Below are 24,652 nucleotides of genomic sequence, written 5' to 3'. Positions count from 1 at the left end.
TCCGAAAGCGTGGAGGGAGCCACGGCAGGGACCAGAGCTGGGCTGGTGAGTCCTGACCCGAGATAATGCACACGTGCGCGGAGGGGTTTCAATTAGGGTTCCTAATTCCCTTTGACTTGGGAGCTTGGTCCCCACATACACCCCAAAGCATCCAGATCTCTTTGCAAGGATGCCCGGGAGCTCGGTGGTAGACATCTGTGTGAGGAACGGGTGCTGTGCTCGTTAGTGCCAGGAGCAAGGTACTCCCATACCACCAATAATCTCCCAGCTCTCATTTACTCCTCATCCCAGCCCTCGAGTCAGCGACAGCGTAAACTGGACGCAGGGCAATGCTGTGGTGCCCCATCAGCAGGGAAACTCTAGGGAGCTTTATGCCTCCTGGTTGGAAAATGCTTAAATCACAGCCCCAGATTTGTTCCCTTTGTGTTTCTGAGAGCCCAGTAGTGAAAACTGTGGCAGGATTAACGACCTTTCACACAATTTTTCACGTTCAGAAGATGAAATTGCAGTAGGATATGTGTTTCTCAGGGACATTTCACACATTTTTTCACATGCAAAAGCCTGGCTCCGTCACACACGCTCAGTCCCAGCATTGCTGCTTTTGCTAAACCAGGTCTGGAAACCTCTCACAGCTCCCAGGCTACCACCGCGCCACTAGCGCAACAAGCTTTGTTGAGGCTGGAAGATCCCATGGAGGGGAACAGCCCCAGGTGACATGATTTCATCCCATGATGAGCACAAGTGATACTGGTTGGGTGGGCGAGGGATAAAAGGGCTGTGTGGGACTGAGGAAAAAGGTTTAGGGGTGTGGAGGTGTGGGGTATGTGGAAGCAGACCAGTCCTGGTGGGACCAAGCAGCTTCTAGGTAAGGCTTTGTCTTGGGGCAAGGTGGGAGAGGCTCTTGATAGAGGTTGAATGTTATTTTTGTAGGGGAATGGTACAATTTCCCTGGCTGGGAGGGACAGCTGAGCAGCCCAGGATACTGGTGAGCCCCTCTCATGGTCACCAGTGTATCTCTGCACACTCAATGTGTGTGTGCCCGTGGCCCTGTGGGCAGGCATGGCTGGGTGCAGTCCCTGGCGTCTCTGCAATGCCAATTTAGAAGTGTCTTCCTATTCTGTCAAACCTTCAGGCCCTGGTTTTTGGCTCCTGAGAAGCAGCACAGCTTTGCTGGAACCAACTTATCCCAGCAGGGCCGTTGACTCTCAATCCCACATAAAATTATGGGGAGCTGGAGCGTGTGTATGGTACTTCTGGCATGGCTCTTTGCGTGACATCTTCAGAGTGAGCATGACAGCCGCGTAAATAGCATATGCGAGGAGACATTACATATCTGCTGCTTGTTGCATGTTATTTACATTCGTATCCTCTATCTAGCTGATGGTTCTTCCTAGTTACAGATTTGTTAAAGGCTGGAGTCTTTTCAAGGCAGATATTCAAGCCTTTGAAAAACCGATGGGAATATATTTCCCTCTCCAGTTGCTTGAAATTTTCAGTAAACATCTATTGTTTCGTCTTGCCAGAAAATGAAGCGAGAGAAGGCTTCTGAGCCTGCATTTATGTGGGTTAAAACTGCGAAAACAAACTGCTCAAAAGCAAGTTATCAGGGATCAGCTGCTATTGATCCCAGCAACAGCAAGATCTTGAGTGACGCCTCTTTGGGGAAAGCGAGCTCAGAGGGAAGCAAACGGCAAATGGACGCTGAACGTCTCGGTGCTGACTCTTTTGCGGTGAATTTGTTGCTCTTAAAGCTGTTCACGATGTAAAATGACTTTGGCGCAGAGGTGATAAGCGGCTCCTTACTTTGGAGGACTCCCGTGAAAATCACCATTGGAGCGGAGAGATGTTTTCCTCCCTAAGGGGTAAGAGGTGAAAGTGCTGGGATGGAGCTTTGAGGGTCTGAATTCAGCATCTGCTTTTGTTTCTTACGGAGTACCTGAGTAAACCGTGCAACCGTCAGTTCCTTTCCCTGAATCGGAGACCCTTCCACTGCCAGCATCTGGGCTGTGGAGACCCCCAGATGGTGAGCCCTGGGTGCCCATTCCCAGAATGGTCCTAAAAAAAAAATAAAATAAAAAAAAATCAGTGTCCGGGGTGAGGAGCGGTTTCTGTCTTGTGAGAGTGGAGGGGTTTGCTCATTTTAAGGTCGATGGGTTTGAGACGCAAAAAGGACTAAGACTGTTAAAAAAGAATATAATATTGCAGAGAGGAGTGTTAATGGCCTCATCCACAATCACCTGAAATGATCAGTCCCTGGAAAATTGCAAATAATGATGGCAAACAATAAAATATCAGTGAAGTGAGTAGCATCGTGTACTCTGTTTTTCCTGTTAGAGCTTGAGGGATTTTGCTCTAAATGAATTTTTGGTGAAAGCGGGATCCACTCTAATTATTTGTAAGCAGCGAGGATCAGGCTCACCACCGCACGCGGTATCCTTCAAAATGCAGGCGGCTCCTGGCATTAAGTGGATCTGGTGATTCCCCTTACCATGGGCTCTGGTAGCTCATGGGAGGGTGGGACCTCTGATCTTGGTGGCTGCTGTCCTTTGGATGTGACTGAAGGGCACGAGGAAGCCCTGGAAACATGGGAGAGACCGGAATAGCACCGAAGCAACTCTTCCTGTGAGGTCACGCTGGGGTTCTGGGAGCTAAATGGCTCTTTCTTCTCCCATTGCGTGGTCCCAGGGCAATGTAGCTGGAGCTGATGTATTTCTTGGTGTGGTAATTCCTTGGCTTTGGGAGCTGGAGAGCAAATGGAAGGAAAAAGATGGCTAGAAGAGAAGTGGAGAGATTCCCTTTGTATTTATGCTTGAAATAGGCATGAAGTACACTTGTTTTGTTGTCCTGCTATTTTAGAAAGAGGAATCAATTGACTGTGGCTCGGTTAGCTAGGTGCCCCTGGGGATTAGCTGCCTCTTGCATGGAATTGTTTTATTGTGTAATATGTCTATTCCTATGGATCAGTTCCTCGCTTGCAGCCTTGGGAATGGGCAGAGAGGTACGCAGCCGGCAGCAACGCTGGGTTTCCAGGGTTCGGAGGGATCAGGGACTGACCCCCTGGCTCTGGCCCAGCAAGAGCAGGCAGCTGGAGCTGCCTCTCGGGGCCGTGGGGGTGGATGAGGTCGGGTCTCTGCTGGCTTGAGCTAAAGGCTGCGTGCGAGTGTCTGGGCTTATATTTATGGCTTGGCCCAAGAGTAGATGGGATGTACTGGGATCAGTCACCTGTGATCTGGACTGGACCCTCGCCATCAGCCTGCCAGGTGCATCCTGAGATCTTGTCTCAAATGTGCTCTCCCCGAGAAGTTCAGTGATCATGGAGGGACTTTGAAAGAGGTGGGGACGTGGCCCGTAACATCCCGTTGACTCCCTCCCCCTCAGCGGGTCAGGGTTTGAAGCAGTGTCCCAATGCAAGCTGCAGTCAGCAGGAATCTCTTTCCCACTGTGTGTATGTTCCCAGGCCCGTTTGCTGCTTCTGAACAGTTATTCTGTTTTTCTTTCTTTTTTTCTGATGCCTAGCGTTGCAAAAGAGGTTCTGCAGAGATTTCTGCCATCTCTAAAAGGAGTCTGATGGAGCAAATACAGACGCCACAATCAATATGTATTATTGTACATATTGAAGAAGCCAATGTCCCCCTTCTTAATAGACGTTATTTCTCATTCTTTGAACGAGTCCGCTGGCAATGGAGGGCAGATAATCCACGTCTGGGCACTCTCTCGCCTTGCGCTGTTACATGATTTATAACATCACACAAGGAACAGAATTTGTTCACCACCATCTCTGTGAAGGACCGCTGACTCCCCTTGTAGAGGCCACTCGGGGGAAGTGGCTTCTGGGGCTGGAGAGTGAATTTTTTCTCGTTTTGTTGTGACTTTTCATTCATTACTTCCTGCCAGTCTCTCTGATGCTCTAGTTGTTTGCCATAGATTTGTGATATTACATAAAGCAGTCAGTGTTCATATTCTGAACCCAACGTCTCTTGCCCTTCTGGAGCTGGTGCAGGGCTGAGCAGCGACTTCCCTGTGCTCTTCCATAGCTTGACCATCCTAGACATCATTTTCTGTGTCTGTCTTGCAGGTTTTCCAGCTCTGGAATAGCGCTTTTGCTGTAACTTCTCTAGCTGTAATGCAGGTGGTTTGTTTTTGTTTTTTTTTTTTTTTTTCCCCCCCCTCATAGTGTTTAATGGTCTGCTGGAAGATGCAGTGCCTGCTGGCGCTGCTCTGCCTGCTCAGCTGCAGACACCGCTCGTGTCCCCGCTCAGTACCCACCCAGCAAAGGGACCAGCGATGCTCAAGGACCTCCTTGCTGTTAACGCTGGCCTTGGCTGCTGCCAGGCTTTCCTTGACTCATACGAGGCTTAACGAAGGCAGAAAGCTGGGAGAGAGCGAGCCGAGAGCTCAGGGAAGCACTTGCGAGGCCAAGGCTGAAACGGGTGAGATGGGGAACCAGAGGGAACGCTGGAGGGGTGAATCCCTGGGGGGGTTTGGGCAGCCAACAGCTGACTACTGAAAAGTGTGAACGGTTGTTCGGGAAAACAAGACCTTTTGTGCTTTTCTGCATAAATGTTTAACAGCAAAGAACAAATCCACCTGCCTGTCACCTGTTTCTCACCCCACCGAACAGCTCGAGCCCAGTTTAATGATGCTTGGAATGAGCGGGTTCACCGACGGCAATGCACCGCCAGTGCCATCAGTTTTGGTGGGTGGGGGATGCGTGTGTTAACCAGCGGTGTTCCCAGGGTTGTGGATAGTGGTGGGAGAACTGAGGCTGCGCGTCTCCCTGCGCGTGCCTGTTCTTGGTTGCTGACTTTGCGTGTGATCGTTAATGCCCGAAGAACAAATTTCACCCACCATCAGTAGCTGGGGTGCAAATTTAGCTAATCAGCCTTTGGCACATGGTTGGCAGGTGCCCATCGTCCCAGGAGTGAACTTCCGAACCCCTTCGGAATCCCGTTTCTGAACCTTTGCTCTCCAGCGCACTCCGCATCCCCCCCCGCCCCAGCCTTCCTCCCTCTCCGCGCCAAGCCCAGGCGCTTCTTCCCTGTGTGAGAAATGATTTCACATCGTGCAGAATTAATTCTCCGCTCGTGATGGCCTTGATTAAACAGATTGGCAAACTGTGCTAAAGGTGGCAAAACAGCTCCGACATGCAGACGTCTTCGCCTCCTGAAAGGAAAGGCAAAAAACCAAACCCCTGTGGGCTGTCGCTATTATAAAATGCAGGTGGCTGTGGGCTCTTTTCTGCAAAAGCAGCAAAAATTCTACGCGCTTTGGAAGAGCGTCTGTAAAGTTAACCTGGTTGAAACAGTTGTAGATGTAATTATTGGCACTTGAACTAGACCAGCTTGAAATAATAAGGTTTGTTCATCCACAACTGGATAGACTGTACTGATGGTCCAGGAGCTTGGGGATAGATATGCCATAGGAATGTGGGGAAAGCCCAGGGTCCTGCCTCTGCCAAGATATATCCATTAACCAAGCAGGGAACAAGCCAGCCTGGGCCCCACCTTCTGACAATTTGCAAAGAAAAACCCCCAAATATGCACAAAGCTCACTTTCAGACAAATTTTTAATTTTTTTTTATGGGTATTCTAATTATTTACCCAATTAAAAAAACTTTTGTATATTTTCGGTTTGAATCTTATTTTGCAGACACGCAATGGAAAGTGGGGTTCGGGGTTGGGGGGGGAAGGTACTTGCAGCATGAATGTGTTTGACTTGCATGTTGATGCTCTGGAAACTTTCTCGCGAATCCAGCATCTATTCATAGTATGTCATCTGCTGCCTTCCTGCGTGCTTTCTGGGCAATCATCGCCTGGAAGAAGGGTTGTATTTTTGGCTTGTTCTTTTTTGGCTTTTGTTACCTTGCTGTCTGCATAGAAACCTTCAAGCAGAAGGGGTGATCTGTTTTCCCAAGAAATTGGCTGGGAGAAGTCCTTTTGGGTCACGCAGGTGAAATCTTGGTGGCCTTTCTTCTCAGCCTTGGTGCATAGACCCCAATGGACACGGTGAAGACTTCTGACAAAGAAGTAGTCTGGCAAGTCTCCTGCTCTTGAGATGACTGTCTTCCCTCCCCTCATCCCGGGGATCCTGAGAAGCGCAGAAGGTAAGATACCATGAGATCTTCATGGAAGATACGAAGGAAGGACAGATCTCTTCATGGTTGAATTAGGATTAGGACTGAAGGTGCAGCATGAAGATCCTGGGCTTTTTCCTGTGCGAGAGGACAGGGCTGAACAGCGTGAAGATGTTAGATGGATGGAGGATGAGAATTTTTGGCAGAGTTTTTGTCCCAGACACAAAACGTGGCTGGGCTGTCAATAGTTCAAGGTGGCAATCCTGATCCCCTTACACAGCAGTCATTCCAAAACACTAGGCTGTGTTGAGTCAAAACAAGTGCCGCAGCAAGATAAATAGGTGAACATGCTGTATTTGCCGCACTGAATTGACATAAAATAAGTATGTGGAGGGCTAAGTGCAGTTCTTGGGGTGGGAGCCAGCAGAGAGGAGCAGAGCTGAATTTGCAAACACTTTTCCCATCTGCTCCTGGGCTGCCCGGCCAGGCGCTCGCACTGATTTACTGCTGTCCTTCCATCAGCCTTTGAAAATCAATCCATTAACAATTAAAGTAATGTCTAGTCTAGTATTTATTTCACACTCTCTGGTTAATGGACTGATCAAAAAAAAAAAAAACTTCTTCAAGCGCTAGGACTGCTGTATCTCTGGGTCATGCTTTCTCCCTTGTTCCCTGTTAAAGCTGAGACCTGCTTTTATGGAAGCATTTGGGAGAATTACTGTGCATTACCATACCGTACCATTACATTTCCTGTAAAGAAGGTGCAACTTCTGTGCTAAATATCCCCAGACATCCATTAAAACAAAATTGGAGCAGAAAGGGCTAGCCCTGAATGTGCCTGCTGGGCCCAAGCAGCTCTGTGTTGGGCTGTCTGTGGGCTCTGCAAGAGAAGCAGCATTTGCTTTTCTCCATCTCCTCCTGGGCAATAGCGAGTTGGATCCGACCCGTGTGTCTCTGCTTGTGCCCCCAACCCAAACTGCTGGGAAATGGCTTCTTCAGGGAAACGCAATACATGGCCAGAGGCACCAGACCATGAGGCTCCGGTTCTCAGCAGTCAATCGGCCCCTGACCTGGGATCAAACTGAGGACGGACCCCAAAGACCTCTTCGCACCCTGTTTGGGGGGTGTCACACCTGGGGGCCTCCACAGCTCGCGGGGGGCTGAGTCTATTGGGGTCAATGCCCCACGGCTTGGTTGGGGAGGGCAGGGACCTGTGGGTTCTGCACGGATCCCCCCACCCTAAGGTAATGAATTTACCACTGCAGCGCCTTGAAATAAATGTGCTATTCTAACTCTGATCTGAAGCGCAGGATGGTTTGGGTTGCAAAAATGACCTTTAGCGAATGCCACTAGAGGAATACTAAAAAAATAACAAATTTTCTCCCCCTTCAGTTCCCGGTCCTCCTTGTATTTTTGCCAGTTTCTAGGTCAAATTCCCCATTTCTGCTTCTCCTGCGCTAGCACAGCGTTTAGGTTCCACAATTGCAGAGGAGGGAGGAATCCTCATCCCGAATCCCGCTCTCCCCAGTGCCCCGGAGCCTTCCCTTCTTCCCAGCGCCTCTGGCTGGGAGCCCACCCCAGGTAGGCTGCGGGTCCGCACCTGGGGGCTGCGGCAGGGCTTTGGGGGTGGGGGGGGAATGTGGCATTGCTGGACACCACCCCCCCCCCTCTTACCGCTCCGGGGGTGGGACAGGGGGGAGCCGCGGCAGCTCGGAGCGCCGGGGGGAGGACGCTGCGCTCGCAGGTGTGGGCTCGCTTTCCCTTTGGTGCGTTTGCTTATTTATTATTTATTTCCCCCTCCCCTCTCTTTTCCTCCTTCCCCCCCCCCCGCGCTTTTCTCTTACGCAGTGGGAGAAGCCAGGCAGCCGGGGCTGGCTCTGCCCAGCCGCCGTCCGTCCTCCCTCCCTCTCCCCCATCCCTCCCTTTTCCTTAAAAACCTGGGCTCCGGGGTGCAGCCCCCTGCGCTGGCAGCATCCCTGCCTGCGAGGAGCAGCCCCTTCTTTCCCCCCCCCCCCCCACCCCGCTCCGCCCCGCCGCCACCTTCCACCGGCCGCCTCCGAAGCGCAGCCTCCGGCCGTGCCCGCAGCCCGGCTTTGTGTCCCCCCCTCCCCCGGCCCGGGGGTGCCTGGATGCGGCCCCGGGGAGCGCAGGGCAGGGAGCCGCGCTAGAAGGGAAACCCGCCCGCAGGTAAGCAGCCAGCGGGGGTTTATTTTCAACTTTAGGCTTTTCCTGCCGTTTTACCGGGGCAGGGGGTGCGTGGGGGGGTCGCGCCCAGCGGCGGGACGAGCCCCCAACCCCGGCGGCTCTCGGACACGGGGAGGGTGGGGGGAGGTTTTGTGGGCGCAAAGCCGCATGTTGGGGACTCACCGACCCGGCAGGTGGGAGCATCCAGCGCTCGGGAGGGATGGCGTTGTGCAGCCTGCGCGTCCCCTGCGCCGGCGGTGTGGAGAAATGCCTGAGCTCCCTGTGTGCTCAGGATGCACCAAGCTCGCAGGGTTCCATCCCACTAAAATATGCTCTTGGGGAGGTTTTGCTGGGGGGTGGGGAGGGTGGCTGTGCTCTCCTCGGCAATAAATCATCCTTCTCCCCCAGCGTTTCTCACGCACATGCTTCGCCACCGTCCCGCACTACCCGTTTGATCAGCGGATCTTAAAATTGTCTCTTTGGTGCCCCAGGTCCTTGTCACAGGCTGGTGCTTCAGGATGGACCCGCTCTTCCCTGCCCATATTTTGGAAGACCCCGACCTGCGAAAGCTGCTGAACGACTCCTCCATGCTGAACCTGAGCTTTCTCCCCAGTAACTGGTTCAACAACGGCACGGGGGACAGCTTCCTGCCGCTGAGCATCAAGATCACCATCGTGGTCGTCTACTCCATTGTGTGCATTGTGGGGCTGGTGGGCAACTGCTCCGTCATGTATGTGATCGTCAGGTAGGACACGCAGGCAGCACACCAGGGAGGCTCCGGGGGAGGGTGCTGTGCGCAGGGCAGACCTTCCCCCCTCCTAAATTCCTGCTGCGGGTGAAGCAGGCAGGCGCTTCCCTGCTAATTGCGGTGTGCTTTAGAGGTACAGATGTGGTATTCGTCTTATTGTTTTGGTTTTATTTGTTTTTCTCCCTTCCTAGGCTGTGATGAAGGTTCCCACCAGCTTTCAGCTGCCCTCTGGTGCCTCCTAAAGTTTAACCCAGAGAATGGAACAGAGCGATCAGATCTGATAAAAAAAAAAAATGGGATTTTTTATTTTTTTTTATTTTTTTTTTTTTTTTTTTTGCAAATAGCCAGGCCGGGAGCTGGATGTCCCTGGGGAGGGCAGTGCGCCGGGAGCATCCCAGCTGCCAGGGTGTGCTGGGTCTTTAATGGGACCTTTCCCTCCTGTGCTGTGTCCGGCACCGCAGCTGTGGCTGCAGGTGCTGCTCCGTCTGGGAGCTGGCGCTTTGCAAAGCTGCATCTAATCGTGAGGGGAAGAGCCTGCTGGGAGGCTCAGCCTTACTTTTACAGGGGGGGAAAATCACAATTGTAGTTACTCCAACTCTTTGAAAACTATAGACATACCTAAGATGTGACAGGATGCTGCGGAGATGAGGGCAACTTCTCTCTCTGGCTCCTCACACTGAGGTTGGAGAGCAGGGGGACCTTTGCAGAGGGACAGAGCATGGAGCCGCCACCGCTCTGTCCTCCCTGCACCTTCCTGGCATTTTAGGTGTCCTTGTCTGGTTCTGCTGTGGTTCAAACCACTCTTGTTACCTGGAATCAGAAACCCTGTTCCCCCCTGTAAGTACAAAATAAGTTTGTGCCACCGTTGGGGCTGTGGTTCTGTGTCAAATGCCAGCAACCCTCTTCTGGTCCCCGTACCCTCTCTGTTAGGAGTGAGCTTCCATTTTCTACACGTCTCAGAGCAGAATCCTGGTGCAGGTGGATGCTGCCAGCGCAGAAAAGACAAGATCAATTTGTTTTCTCCTCCAACAGAGGACGAAAATATTTAGCAGGTATTCAGACGCTGATGAGATTAAGTCTTGCTCCTGCCAGGAGCCCTGCCGCTTCCAAAACATCTTTCCCTTGAATACACAAAATTCGGCTGGGGGAGAGGCTGCAAAATGAAGTCTTTAGTATCACAGGCTGGTAAATGGCAGATAAATCTCTGCTATGAGGGCAAAGTGATGCGAGTGTTCATCAGGCTGCCTGTCCGTGCTCCTCCTGCCGGGGAGTTTGTGGCAAGGAGAAGGGATCCCGTTAGCCCCGGGGAGTCGGGGAGAGGAGGTCTGCGGTGCAGCAGTGCCGCTTTTGGGGAGCTTGTGTTTTGCTCGGTGGAGTAGCCATCACTCGAGTCAGCAGGGTGTTTGTGGATGTGCGTAAGCGTGGTGGGGAGCGAGGCTCTGGGAGGGAGAAGTCCTCGTCCCACGGTGATGCAGCTCCCTGGGAACGCCAGCCAGCGCGCATGCGGGGAAGGGAGTCCATGCCCCATGCGTGAAACTTAGGCGTGTGTCAGGAGAAACCTTGGCAGAAATCTTCTCCCTGTCTGCAGAGGTCCTGTGGGACGGGGACAGCAGGACCCTGCTAGCCCCTGCCCGGGGCTCTGACCCATGGATCACCAAGAATATGAATATCCCAAAGTGGCATCCTGCTCAGGGTGGTTGTGTGCCACGGTTATGCGGGGCCACGCTTTTTCAAAATGGTGGCTTCTCTTCTGCTCCTTTTTTTGGCTTTCGTACCTTCCAGTTGGGTAAATGTGAGCCAAGAAAAGAAACTGAGATTTAGCGCTGGAATTTCCCCCGGAACTTAGGTTTTTTGCGTGTCCTCTGGTTTTACTGGTTCTAAACAATTGAAAACTGAAGGCATGTGTCACCCCATCTCCTCCAGGCCTTTTCCACTTCTGTTCCCCCTTTATGTAGTAAATCCCTACATATACAAAAGAGCTAATAGAAGCTTTAATTCTTTGGGCCCTCCTTTTTGGGGATTCACCTGTGTTTTTCCCCAAAAACTTCTGTGTGAGCCTGGAGGGGCCGCTTGAATAATGTGTGCTGGGGAAGCTCTGACTGAGCTAGAACATGTGTAGAAGCTCCTGTTTCTCTCCATCGGTGTCTCCTGGGAGCTCAGTACTGGCTGAGGCTAACGCCGAGTTAGACCCAGGGAAATGACCCTTCTTGGTTCGCTGAGTAACTGCAACTTCTGGTCATTTCTGCCCAGGATTTTTCTCTCCTTGCCCCGTCTGTTAAGGTCAGGAGCAGGTTTGGTGATAAACTGGACTCAATGTCCCAAGCCCTTGACCCTGGCCATGTGTGCAGACTCATGCAGAGCTGCCAAATTACTGGCCGTGCAAGGAGGATGCTGGTGACTTCTCAAGAACAGCTTTTCTCCGCAGGCTGGAGCATTGGGGCTTCTGGGCTTCGTGCCTTGAACAGCTTCTTTTTTCAGTATGTTTAATGTTGGTTCTGGTAAGTCAACACGGGACTCTGAGACCCTTAATGATAGATCTCTTCCATTAATGGAAAAAAGGCTGGCAAACACTCTGTGCTGCACCGCTACCATCTGCAGGTACGGTGCACCCTACAAATGCTGGGTTTTTTTCTTCTTTCCATGCTTATAATTTCACCAGGGATAACCAGACTTAGCATGCTACACAACCTACAAGAAACTGATGTGTTATCTTCCAGAAAAAGAATGGTACAGTGACGTAGACAGTAATTCTTTTCCTGTTTAAGAGAGGGAATTGGGAAATACAAAGGCTCTAATCTCAGCACGCGAGGAAACTGGAGGCATCAGGAAGGCTTGATTTTTGTTCCTCTTGAATGAGTTTGTTGCAGCACCGAGGGAAAAGTTTAAAATCTTCCGGTATTTCACACCAAAAATACTAATTCAAAGCCTCCTCTGGGCTTTCCCCTCTGTTGTAGAACCCAGCCTACATCTTTATTATATTTGGAGTGATTTAACATTTGGAATGATTAATTTCTAGAGACAGTCATCATGTGACTGTCAATCCCCTTCTTATGCTGAGCAGCGCTAATTGGATAAGACCGAGAAGGGCTCTCGTCAGGAACACGGTTTCCTGGACAGAAAAGGGCCTATTGTGGGAACCTGCCTCGTCCGCGGCTTTGTTCTGCTGGCTCATTGTGGAGCTGGCTCCTTGTCGGAGGAGACAATGCCTCCCCTCCCGCCTTCTCCTTCTGCTGTGTTTGCTCTCTTCTGCACATATTTCCTGTGCTGCTTTTTAATGAATGTGAAACAAGGAGTTGAAGAGCATGAGGCGGAGAGGGCTTGAGGGGGAGCGCGGGGGAAACCAGGCTGCTGAGGTCCCTCTTATCCGTTAACCGCAGGCTGCAAGGCTGGATGCTGGAGAGCTTTGTTTTGGGGAAGAGAAGCGAAGGGGAAGGGGGATGTATTGTTCTTGCAATGGCCCTGGGGGTGGATGACCCATGGGGTTGTGGAGGTGATGCCGACCCAAGTGTGGCTGCGCAAGGTGAGCCCCCCACACCTCCACCGATGCGCCAGGGAAGGGACCAGGGACAACACACAGCTTCTTGCCCAGGAAGTCCTGTGTTGTCCTTAGCTCCATCACTCTGCTGCGATGCTCAGCAGTGACGATCTGGAGGACTCCCGTCCTCAGCAGTGGCTCTGCTCGCCTGGATCAGGACCCCATGGGAATGATTCCGCGTTTCTAGGGCGCTTCTTTTTGCCGCGGCAGCTCTCTGTTGGGGTCCCAGCAAAGTACTGGGGATGCTCAGCTCACCCTATTGAAGAACACTGTTTCAGACCATTTTAAGCAGCTGTTTAGGCAGATGAAGGTTATCAGGCTCCTACGCTTCCCCTTCCTGCTTCCAGGTGAAGCTTTAGGAGGAGGGATGTGAGGGGGAGGTGCCTGCACTGGGCGGCTGCCTGGGGACGGCAGTCCCAGCCGTTATTCTGCTGGAAAACTGCATCAATCCCTGAAAACAGGGGTGAGGGCAGCTGCTGTAATGAGACAGGGAAAATTAAGTTAATTATGACATTGCAGAGATGCTGAATTCTTAATAGAAAGCTTTCTAAGGGAAGAGCCTCGACCAGCTGTGTGTCTCGGAGCTGAAATTGAGTGAGTGTTTAACGTGACGTGGACCCAGTGGACACTGGTGGGGCCATCTGAGACCTCAGCTCTCTCCAGATTAGCCTCTTTTCATTTTTCCGGGGGTGGGGGGGGGGAAGACAATTTTTGCACTTTGTAGAGAAGAGAAACCCATGCCAAGGGCTGTGTGCTGTGCAGAGTGATTGATGCTGGGAGAGGATGGCAAGGTGAGCAGGAGACTCAAAGGGCAGGTCTGCAGCTCCCCAGTTTCCAGGGTCCCACGAGCCCAGGTGAGCCGTGTGTGGCCCCTGCTAACACAGCTCCTGTGACTCCAATGTGTGCTGGAGGGCTCTTGGTTTCTCCTGGCTTCGGTGGGATAAGTGGAATGGAATTACCCAGGTGCAGCAGCAATTCTGTGACGTTTAACGTGGGACTTGGTTCCCAGGGCTTTTCAGGGCAATTCCCAGCAGCATTTAGGACACGAGTGGTTCAGCAGAGGCAGATCCAGCACACGAAGGGTGAGATGCATCTCGTCTCATGGACGAGAGCGTCTTCCTGCAGGACGGATGCTGGAGAATGCCCTTCTTAGACTGAAGCACCATTTCTGGTGGCCATGTGCCTGCTCAGGGTTGCCTGAGGATCCCCACAAGCCCCCAGGCGAGTTGCAGAGGCCTTTTGAAGCAGCAGTCACCCAGCCTTTTCCCTGGCCATGGCAGTGATTTGGGCCATGTGATGTCCCTGTCTGTGCTGGTTCCCAGAGAGCACCTGGAGGTGGGGGTGGCACCAGTGTCACCTAGACACAGCAGCGAGACTCAAAGGGCAAGAAAATCATCTGAAGGGATATACCCACGGGTACTGAAGGAACTGGTGGATGAGGTTGCTAAAAGTCATGGCAGTCTGGTGAAGTCCCCACTGACTGGAAAAGGGGAAACATAATCCCCATTTTCAAAAAGGGAAAGAAGGAGGAACCAGGGAACTATAGGCCAGTCAGTCTCACCTCCATGCCTGGTGAGATTATGGAGCAGATCCTCCTGGAGGCACTGCTGAGGCAGAAGAATAATGAAGAGGTGATTGGGTATAATCAACACGGCTTCACCAAGGGCAAATCGTGCCTGACAAACCTGGTGGCCTTCTATGAGAAGGTCACAACATCAATAGACAAGGGGAGAGCAACTGATGTCACTTACCTGGACCTGAGCAAAGCCTTTGACACTGTCCCGCATGACACCCTGATCTCCAAGCGGATAAAATATGGGTTTGATGGGCTGACAGTTCAGTGGATAAAGAACTGGCTTGATGGCCGCACCCAAAGAGTGGCTGTCAATGGGTCCATGTCCCTCGGGGATTAGTACTGGGACTGGTCTTGTTTAACATCTTCATCAGCAACATGGGCAGTGGCATAGAGTGCACCCTCAGGAGGTTTGCTGATGACACCCAGCTGTGTGGGGCGGCTGACATGCTGGAGGGAAGGGATGCCATCCAGAGGGACCTTGACAGGCTGGAGAGGTGGGCCCATGCCAACCTCATGAAATTCAACAAGACCAAGTGCAAGGTCCTCCATCTGGGTCGGGGCAATCCTAAGCACCGATATAGGCTGGGCAGTGGCTGGCTTGAGAGCAGCCCTGAAGAAAAGGACTTGGGGGTGCTGGTGGACGAGAGGCTCAACACGAGCCGACAGTGTGCACTAGCAGCCCAGAAAGCCAGTCGTATCCTGGGCTGCATCAGGAGAAGCATGGCCAGCAGGGCGAGGGAGGTGATTCTCCCCCTCTACTCCACTCTCGTGAGACCCCACCTGGAGTACTGCGTCCAATTCTGGAGCCCCCACCACAAGAGAGAGATGGACGTGCTGGAACGTGTCTAGAGAAGGGCCACGAGGATGATCAGAGGGCTGGAGCACTCTCCCATGAGCACAGACTGAGAGAGTTGGGGTCATTCAGTCTGGAGAAAAGAAGGCTCTGAGGAGACCTTCTAGTGGCCTACCAGTACCTTAAGGGGGCCTACAAGAAAGCTGGGGAGGGACTTTTTAGGGTGTCGGGTGATGGAAGGACTAGAGGGAATGGATTAAAACTAGAGATGGGACGATTCAGGCTGGACGTTAGGAAGAAGCTCTTCACCATGAGGGTGGGGAGACACTGGAACAGGTTGCCCAGAGAGGTGGTGGAAGCCCCATCCCTGGAAGTTTTTAAGGCCAGGCTGGACGGGGCTCTGAGCAACCTGATCTAGTGGGAGGTGTCCCTGCCCATGGCAGGGGGGTTGGAACTAGATGATCTTTAAGGTCCCTTCCAACCCTAACAATTCTATGATTCTATGGTCTGTCCCAAAGCCTTGCGGCTTGCCCTGGCTGGTGGCAGACTCCTTAACCCCTGCTGGTCAGTCATTGTCTTGCCAGGTAATTAATGGGCTTTTATGTGCCGGTGTCACTGTAGCGTCTGGCTTCATAGTCCAAAGTGATGTAAATTTGTCCTTAAATTCTGTGTGGTCGTTTTTTTTTTTGTTTTTTTTTTTGTGTGTGTGGCTGGTTGAACCATTAAGCATAAACTGGCTTGAACTGGGTAATTTGAGGCTGAGGGGGCCCTGCGAAGGTGACAAGAGCGGCAGGGACACGGGGAGCAGGGTGTGGGTGTACGGCTGGGAGGACACAAATCACGATGGTACGTGCCAGATCAAATATCAGCTTCATACAACCTTGGGCTTAAGAGCAGGGTTGGGAGCAGAGATGCCAGCGAACCGGTGCCGACTTCCACCGTCGGAAAGTGAGAGCAGCTTGGCAAAAATCCTCCCTGAGCCTTTTCTGCTCTCTTTTACTTACTGTGCATGTCTGGGGAGGGCGGCAAAGGCTGTCACTGATGCCAGGGTGTGGGGTGGGAACGGAGGGAGCTGCTCAAGGTGAACAGCACTGTCTGCATCCCGATGAGCTGGAGCTACGAATATCGAAACCAAGAGGCTCCGGAGAGGTCCTGGAGATAATGCTCATGGTTCCCCAGGGCTGAAGGCTGTGGTCCCTCTGTCCCTGGTGTCTGCAGCCCCGTGTCGGGCTGTAGGTTTGCTGCAGTGGCTGGTCGTTAGCCCTGGGGCACCTGGAGCTGCTCGCTGCCCTGGGTGGCTGGGCGGAAAGGAGGGAGCGATGCCGAAACGACAGGTTTTCAGCTCCCCCTGAGGCTCAGCCAGCGACAGAATCCGTCCTTGTGAAAAATGGGACCTCAAAGGCCCAATATGTGGAAGAGCTGTTTCCTACCCATCTCCTCCTCTCCCAAACTGGGTTCCCCTGGTTGAATCACAGCTCTGTCCTGGGTAACGCTGCTGGAGACCTGCTTAGCAAAAAAGGAGGAGGAAGCTGGGTGCTGAGCCGATACGCAGGTTTTTTTCCTCTAAGGCTTCAGCAGCCGGGAGAACAGGAGAGCAGAGCAAAGCCATTACTTTTGTGACAAAGGTGGAGCTGGATGGAGAGCCGAGAACTGCCAGAGCTGCCCTGTGGGAGATGCTCCATTAGGAAATTGCCTCCGTGACCGAGTGCAAGAAAGTGGCTCAGCAGGAAGCTAATGTCTTCTGCGGAGGCCACAGGCTTATCCGCGTCGGAGCTGTGCCGTAGGGGGGAACCTTAGGTGCCTCCTAAAGCCCGAGAGTTTAATTTGTCTTTTTTTTGTGCAGATTAAGAAAGAGAACACTCTCAGTTCCCGGAGGAAAGGAGAAAAAAGAGGTTAATCCACAGAGAAGTGATTAATTGATTTTTTTTGTTTGTACTGAACATTCTGTAAATGTTTGGGAACATTGGTTGGTTGGGGTAATGGCTGTTGGCTCTCAGTGTGCAGAGAAAGGGGAGCTAGAAGTAATTAATTAGGTGTAAATTAATTTCCCCACCTTTCCAGTGCACAAAATCGGCTCTAAAATCCACTTGAAGGTGGGTTGAAGGAGGGAAGCGGTGGGTTAGCCACCTCAGCGTGTCCCCATGTCGAAGGTGGCTCTGCTGTCACCTGGGAGGGGGTGAGGAAAGGGGCAGCAGGGAGGGATCCGTGCATCGGGGGATGTACAGCCAGGCTGAGCAATCGCGTCTGGACTGACTCTTTCCGAGAGGTGTCTTGGAGGGGAGGGACGGGTCAGGTCCCCTGCGATGGAGGGGAGCAAGAGGGAGGCGAAGGTTTGCAATCTGGGCGCCCCAAGCTCAGGGTTAGCTCAGATGCCCCAAACTTCTCACTGTGCTGGGGACAGGGGTGTGCGTGGAGGCAGCGTTATCCCCCGTGGATGCTGGATGGGTGGTAGAGGTGGGTGGGCTGCTGCTTGTTTCTCCCACCGGTTAAAACAAACAAACAAAACCCCAAAAAACAACAATCAACTTGAATTTTTTCCGTTTCACAGTGGTGAAGTTGGTCATCGTGGCTCAAAAATGCAGTTGTTATTCCCTCGAGTTATAACATCATTAAAAGCAGTCAGGGTTAGAGGCGTGTGGATGAATTGCCTCCAAGTCCAGGCCTCCTGGTAAGGATGGAGTGGAACAAGCTTGACCTTTGGGAAGCCCAGGTGAGCCCAGCCAGGTCTGTGGTACACGGAGGGAGGCCGCAGCTCCCAGGAGACCTTTGCTAACGCAGTCTTAGGTGGCTGAACAATTTCCTGAAGCCTAAACTCACAATACTGAATTTTTTTAAGGGCTGATAAAGTGACTTGGTTTTAATTACCTCCCCGCTGACCTAGAGGGAAAAGTGTCTGAAACCATTCCCAGACCCAGCTTGTGCTCCCTGTGTTCATTGCCTCGTTTACGCCGACTGCAAGAATTCAAACAAAATAAGCAAAACTCGCCCAGCCTGAGATGCTGCTGCTCCGGGCTTCACAGCACTGGAGTCTCTCCGTTCCTCTGTAATTCTGCTTAGAGAATTCCAAAGCTTTAAACCTCTGGCAGCTGCCTGGTTGTGTTGGATTTACCAAGTGTTTTGCTTGTTCATCCCTTCACAATAGGAAAGGCGCTGGTATTTTTCCTCTACTGCTTTTGGTGGTATAACTTTATCTGCCCTGGGCAGGCTTTCGAAGAACCCACTTTCTTGCTCGGCTGCTGGGATTTCTGGGTCAGGAGGAGCCTGACACTGGCTTATGTGGGGACATCAAGTGCTTCTGGCAATGTTCTCCGGCTCCAAAAGCTTCCCTTGGCTTTCAAGGTCACATGTAGGACCATTTGTTCTTGCTTTCTGAACATTCACTTTCCGAACTTCACTTTCAAACATCTGACTTCTAATACAAGCACAGCTTAGAGCTCTGAGAGGGGCAAAAAAGTAGGCTTTATATTCTGGGTTGCGGATCCCCTGACTGTTATTCTTGCAAACCAATGTGTCTCAGCAGGGTTCAGAGTGTGGCAGTGATAACGTTCCTCCAAGCGTTCACATGATCTACCAAGAGCTGAAGATCACGGCGGCGGGGAGGGGGGGGATGTACAGTGCTGAGGAGTGCAGTTTGGGGGTTTGCTGCTCTGAATTAATTTGACAAAAAGAGCTTTTTTAGGTCAGATCAGACCCCATAATATTCCAACACACATCAAACTGCAAATAGTGCAGTAGTTTATGAGTTTAAGTGTTACCCTCAAATGAACTTGCCCTCCGCTAATAACACACATCATTGTCTACCATTTCTGGCAACGTTTCTGCAAAGGCCGTTAGTATAGTAAATGATAAATGAACTGTAGTTTTAAAATTATACCTATTTGAGCTCTTATTTTGCCCATGAGAGGAACATCCTGGAGCTGTAATGTTAGATTCAGTCACAGAGTCACCGTTGAGTTTCCATTTCTGCAGACTCTGCGTGTATCCTTGGGCAGCTGATCACATCTTTCTTTGCATCATTTCCCATGTGTAAAAAGGAGATGATTACCATTAGAGCAAGGTGAATCTTCTTTTGAGGCCGTCGCTTCATGTGATAAAAGTAATATAGAAATGACAAAACGCCTTTGAAGTAGAGCTGACTCATGACTTCAGCTGCAAACTACCCCTTTCTTTAGAAAGCTCCATTGTGATATTTTGATTTCTGATACAAACCTCGTTCCTCACCAGTTTTTGGCTGGATCTTGCCCGTTCCGATTTGATAGCTCACATTAGCCGTAGTCTTTGGCTATGAGCCCATACAAAATGGATAATCAACTTACCCCTGGAACATATGATGCCTTTCAAATCAGCTTACCGGGTAAAGCTTTCACCAATATTTATAATAATGAAGCCATATGTGATGAAATCCTAGATTAGTCTTACCGAAGTCATTTTTCAAAAACCACGGTCTAAGTTGACAGCTTCAGGCTTTCATGGCCCTCACTTGCAGTCTAAGCGAATAAGCTTCTCCTGCCCATGAAACTGGTTGCGAAGGCACCGTTTGTATTGTTGTGGGAGCTGGGTTGAGCTGTGCGTTGATAAGCATGTGGGAGGTAGAAAGGAAAGGCTGGTGGTCAATCTCTTGTCATGTAAGAAAAATACAGCATCTCCTTCCTAAAGTAGCAGAATGCCCTCTTCAGTTGACTTCAGTGGTCAGGTGGAGCTCTAACCATTGCTCGTTCCTACATTTCAGATTCACCAAGATGAAGACAGCAACCAACATTTACATCTTCAACCTCGCTCTGGCTGATACCTTGTGTCTGATGACCTTACCTTTCCAAGGTACAGACACGTTCCTGGGCTTCTGGCCCTTTGGCAATGTCCTCTGCAAGATTGCCATCTCTATAGACTACTACAACATGTTCACAAGCACCTTCACCCTGACGATGATGAGCGTGGACCGCTACATTGCTATCTGCCACCCTATCAAAGCACTAGACATCCGCACTCCCCACAAGGCCAAAGTGGTGAATGTCTGCATCTGGGCGCTGGCTTCTGTCTTTGGCATCCCAGCCATGGTGATGGGATCTGCAGAGAATGAAAACAACGGTCAGTAAAAATGCATCCAACGGGTGGGAGGTCTCGGTGGCCAGGAGAGCCCCTGGGCTTGGGGAGCCATTGGAGAGGGATACTAGTTTCACCAGCATGGTGAGCTCTCTGCTGTAAAGTCAGCTTAACTCTTTGCTTTCTGCCCTTACCTCTGCATCATTGCTTCTGCTTTTCTAGTATTAAACTAAACTGAACGTGCAGATGCTTTTCTTCTTGCTATGGGTTTGCTGATTTTCCTTTCCTTTTTATTTTTTCGCTTGCAGAAATTGATTGTCTAATTAAACTCCCTTCACCCGTGGATTACTGGGATCCAGTGTTTGGCATCTGTGTCTTTCTCTTCTCCTTTATGATCCCCGTGTTGATCATCACCATTTGCTACAGTCTCATGATCAGACGACTCAAGAACGTCCGTGTCCTCTCAGGCTCCAAAGAGAAGGACCGAAACCTGAGGCGCATCACCCGGATGGTCCTGGTGGTAGTGGCAGTCTTCATCATTTGCTGGACTCCCATCCAGATTTTCGTGCTGGTCCAGTGCTTGGGTGCCAAGGCAGAAAGCGAGCTCGAGCTGGCCATCTCCTGCTTCTGCACCGCGCTGGGCTATGCCAACAGCAGCCTCAACCCCGTGCTCTACGCCTTCTTGGACGAGAACTTCAAGGCATGCTTCAAGAAGTTCTGCTTCCCCACCGCCTTCAGGACCGAGCTCCAGATGTCCAACAGGATGTGCAGCATCGCCAAGGATGTGGCCTATGCCTGCAAGAACTCGGAGGGGACTAACAATCCGGCCTGACTAGGCATGGAAATTCCCATGGTGGCTGTCGCTCAGCAGAGTCCAACCACCCCCACGTCAGAGCTGACTCAGATAACGGCTCTTTAGCAGGACCTCAAAACTGCGAGGCCAGAAACCGAGGAAACAATTTTGGGGGTTGGAAAAACCGGATACTGCAAGAGCATGCGGAAAAAGTGAGCCCATTTGATGCATTTCTAATTCCAGTGCATCCCGCACTAAGGAACGCGTTTGAAATCAGCCCTTTGATTCCTGCAAAACCCTGGTGGTTTGCAACATTCTTGAGAATTCGGGAATTAAGGGTTTAAAACAGGCATTGCTCCTGGGACTTACACTTTTGCTGCTGGGAGACAGACAAAATGCGAAGTATTCCATTTCTTTTTTTCCTCCCTGAGTTGTTTAAGGCGCTAACAACTCGCGTGGCTCACCAGCCGTTCGTGTGCAGGTTTTTATTCCTGCGGCATTGCTCTGAAATTAGACTTTGCTGAAGCCAAAGTGGGCAGCAGCCGTCAGACAAAAAAACCCAAGATCATCTCCAGGATGAGTCATCGGGAGGGGAAGGAAGGATGCGGGGAGGGAGAGGAGGGAGCTGGTGGAAAGGGAAACTCAAGCCGCCCCACGGCTGGGAGCCTGGGGAGGACACTGTCAGCTCCCGCGGACGGGGTCTGCAGTAAAACCCCCCACCTGGAGAGAGGGGAACGGGGGGGTGAGAAGGGACTGTCAAAACTGATGAACGTAGCTCAGAAGAGGAGGAAGAAAAGACGGATGAAATGAAGACAAATCCTTGTTTACATGCTGCTATTGCTTTTTTTTTTTTTTAAACCTTGTATTTCCATTGTAATAATGGACAGAATGTGTCTGTACCTACACAGCTCTATAGTGCGAGAGGTACGGCTGGAACATAAGATTTCATCTTGCCGAGCATGCCTTCGGGTTCTTCCTCAGTGAGAGGAGGAAGGAATGAAGTGGCCTATGTAGACATGTATTTATGTATAGCGGGAAGCTATTTCCGAGAAGTCGGAACAGCAGCTCCTCCAGAAGACATGGACGTTTCTGGTAGGAGGGGCAGCCCAGAACAGTCCCACCCGCTCCACAGGCGAGAAGTGGTGCACAAACCTTACAAAAGGTGGTTTGTTGGAGTTGGGTTTTTTTGTGTGTGGTTTTTGTTTTGTTTTTTTTTTTTCTTTTTAACGAAATGAGGTCCACAATGCTGAGAGCACTCGGGAAATGCTGCCCCGAGGTACCACCCCTCCTGCCAACCAGAGACTGATTTTTTTTTTCCCTGTCCCAGCGGGGCAGAGCTTTGTAAAATGAAATGCCCTGTCATTTCATTTGATAACGAAAGAGTTCCCGAAGAGTTTAACCACCGAGTGCCCTCCGTGCTGGCAGGGACAGCAGACTCGTATTTTCCCTGTAGCACAACCCCCCCGGGGGAAATCTGGGCGGTGGTGCCGATGGGGAAGCGAAGCAACGACCTCCCTTTGGAGAAGGGAGGCCAGCTCCAACGCGAGAACCGGCAGCATTGTCCGGACTGTACAGATTTCATGTGAATATATTTCCTGTGCTCTGGTCTATGAGATTCTGTATTTTTAATGTATTGATTTGCCAATATTTTAATGCTGTCATGTTCTTTATATATGCTGTATAAAAGAATCCAATGCTATATTTCTATGTAGAGTGTTTCCCTTATGGTTGGGCTTAAAATATAGATGCGATTCCAGTGTCCCGCGTATAGGACCCAGATCCCTTGTAAATCACTCCAGCTGGGAGGATTTTCATGCTGATTGGCATCTGATTGGGAATCTGGAGGGATACCAGAGCAAACTTTGCAATTAGCGCTTCCCCTGAATAAAGTCAGGGGGAGGAGGAAATCTGGGCACTTTAAGCACTTTGCAATGGATGTTTTTCCCCGAGCGCTCCCCAGGAAATCTCCTACAACCCCCAAACATGCGAAGAAGAACTCCCGGAGAACCACGCTGCTGGCAAGCTGCATCCCTGCCCTTGAAAAGATGAGTTTGGTGGGCTGTTGTGTCGGTGGGTACAATAAGAGCCTTGGTCATTGAGCAACCTTGACTCTTCTCGGCCCATCAGGTGCCGTAGGGGCTGACGGGGTGCTGGGTGCCGCGGTACGTGAAGCTGGGAACCGCCTGCCGGGCTTTCCGTGCAGTGCCATTAGGGAGCAGGAGAGCGTTCGTTAGTGGCTGGCAAAGGAACAGCCACCCTCCCTTTGTAGTTCTTGGTTGGGTTTTTAAATAGATTTACGTCCTCTGAAAAATATCCCGGTGTTTGGCGTTTTGGGTTTTTTTTTGTTTTTGTTTTTGTTTTTTTTTATAAGGATTTTGTTATAATGACTATGCTGCAACGATCTTACATAATCAAGTACTCAATAAATGTGCGTTTACTCAGCTTTTGGGTAATTCTGTGGCCCTCGCAGTGAATGTGTTTCGGCATTCTGTTCAATGCTCAGTGGAGTTTGTTATAAGAAGAGCAACAAAAAACCTGAAAGCAAAAGCTTTATTGTACTGTGCCTATGGAGTTACAGGCTTGCGATCGGCTGGCTGGCTGAAGCGCAGGCTCTTTAATTCTCTTCTGAAATGGTCGTGTTGGTATGATTTTACAATTACCGCAGTGTAAATGACAATTTCCTAGGTGGCTACTTGTGTGCTTTAATAAAGGAAAATAAAACCCCCTGTGCTTTGAATGATGTGGAGTCTGAAAGACTTAGCTGCGTGGCGTTCCAACCCCGGCGCTGTCGGGATCTTTGCACGTGGGCTTATTTTTCCAGCCAAAACAGCTGCTGAGCGTGTGTAATAACGGCGAAGCACCCAATCCCTTTTTTATGGAGGTCAGCGGGAACGTTTGTTACGCGGGCAACTTTGTCTGCAGGCAGACTGGAAACTGAAGATGTGGAAATGCTGGAAAATTGGTGGTTGGAGATGAGCGGGAGCTGCCTGCGCCCTGCCAGCCTCCCCAGCCGCTCCGGGCATGGCAAGAGGCAGCTCTCGGCGCAGGCAGGGCAGGGATGCGGGCAGCTGCCTGCTCCGAGAGGTGAAGTCTGATGTAGGTTTAAACCGAGCTCTTCCCACATCTTCCCCCGCACACTTCCCAGGAGTTACGGGGTTAGGCACGATCATGGAGAACAATGAATTACGGAGCCGCTCTGAAAATAAAGCCGAAGCAATATTGTGTAGCCAGGAGAGATGGATTAGCCAGTGAGATGTGCAATAAGGAAAGTGCCTTCCCTCTGCACAGAGATCAATATTCCTACCCGGGCAGGTAAACATAAGGAGACTTTTATTAGCAGTGGTGATTTTCTTCCTTTTTTTAAAAAAAAAAAAAAGAAAGAAAATTGGTGGGGGAAAAAATAGAAATCTTTATTTCTTTCCTAGTTCAGTTAATTATAAGTACCCAGGGGTGAGTTCTTACAGTGAAACCATAAACCAAAGTGCTTTATTCAGTATTATGGGATTTATTAATGTACTAAGTGTTCTCCCTGCTGCTGCTGGCTGGAGTCAACGGCTGGAAAGGCCGAGGAACGGATGAGCCAGGGGCTGAGCTCTCTCCTGAGGAGCTCCTTGGCTCATGGCACTGGCGCAATGGGCAAAGCTCTGGCTTTTGAAGGGTTCTCGGCTTTTGCAGGTGCTCTGCTCTGCCGGTGCCGCATCTCCCTTCCTCTCCCCCTGCCCAGGCTGTTCACAGCCGACAGCTTGCCCCCAACGTAGAATCGTAATTTCTAAAAGCAGAAATAAGGTGCAGAATTTGCACCCTCAATCAAGTTTGGATGGTTTTGTGTCGTGGGAAGGACTTACCCGGGGAGGCGCCGAGTTATCCTTTGCCGAGCTACAGGTGAGGCTGAGGTTGGTTGGTTTGGGTG

General features: G+C 51.0%; 1 protein-coding gene across 4 annotated transcripts; it reads left to right on the top strand.

Annotated features, from left to right (window-relative positions):
- Positions 1-7,271: 7,271 nt before the first annotated feature.
- Positions 7,272-23,462, top strand: OPRL1 (opioid related nociceptin receptor 1). Of its 4 annotated transcripts, XM_063350523.1 has the most exons (5): positions 7,272-7,654; positions 7,922-8,260; positions 8,749-9,002; positions 19,639-19,994; positions 20,258-23,462. In XM_063350523.1, exons 3-5 carry the CDS (start codon positions 8,776-8,778, stop codon positions 20,779-20,781), a joined length of 1,107 nt encoding a protein of 368 aa, XP_063206593.1. In that variant the 5' UTR covers positions 7,272-7,654; positions 7,922-8,260; positions 8,749-8,775; the 3' UTR covers positions 20,782-23,462. The 4 variants fall into 4 exon arrangements, with proteins under 4 accessions (XP_063206593.1, XP_063206595.1, XP_063206597.1 ...); XM_063350525.1 differs by lacking the exons at positions 7,272-7,654; positions 7,922-8,260 and adding an exon at positions 17,458-17,619 and having other exon boundaries at positions 8,874-9,002; XM_063350527.1 differs by lacking the exons at positions 7,272-7,654; positions 7,922-8,260; positions 8,749-9,002 and adding exons at positions 15,161-16,801; positions 17,458-17,577.
- Positions 23,463-24,652: the final 1,190 nt, after the last annotated feature.

This window comes from Chroicocephalus ridibundus, chromosome 12, assembly GCF_963924245.1.
Source record: "Chroicocephalus ridibundus chromosome 12, bChrRid1.1, whole genome shotgun sequence".
In the NCBI taxonomy this organism is placed as follows: Eukaryota; Metazoa; Chordata; class Aves; order Charadriiformes; family Laridae; genus Chroicocephalus; species Chroicocephalus ridibundus.
The sequence above is the reverse complement of the archived record's forward strand: the minus strand, read 5'-3'. Positions and strand labels throughout refer to the sequence as shown.

What these genes read in the sequence shown, in the direction of transcription:
- OPRL1 (XM_063350523.1), top strand. Translation starts at nt 8,776, where the DNA reads ATGGACCCGCTCTTCCCTGCCCATATTTTGGAAGACCCCGACCTGCGA. An exon ending in GTCATGTATGTGATCGTCAG is followed by an intron (nt 9,003 to 19,638) that starts GTAGGACACGCA and finishes CCTACATTTCAG; the next exon opens with ATTCACCAAGATGAAGACAG. An exon ending in TGCAGAGAATGAAAACAACG is followed by an intron (nt 19,995 to 20,257) that starts GTCAGTAAAAAT and finishes TTTCGCTTGCAG; the next exon opens with AAATTGATTGTCTAATTAAA.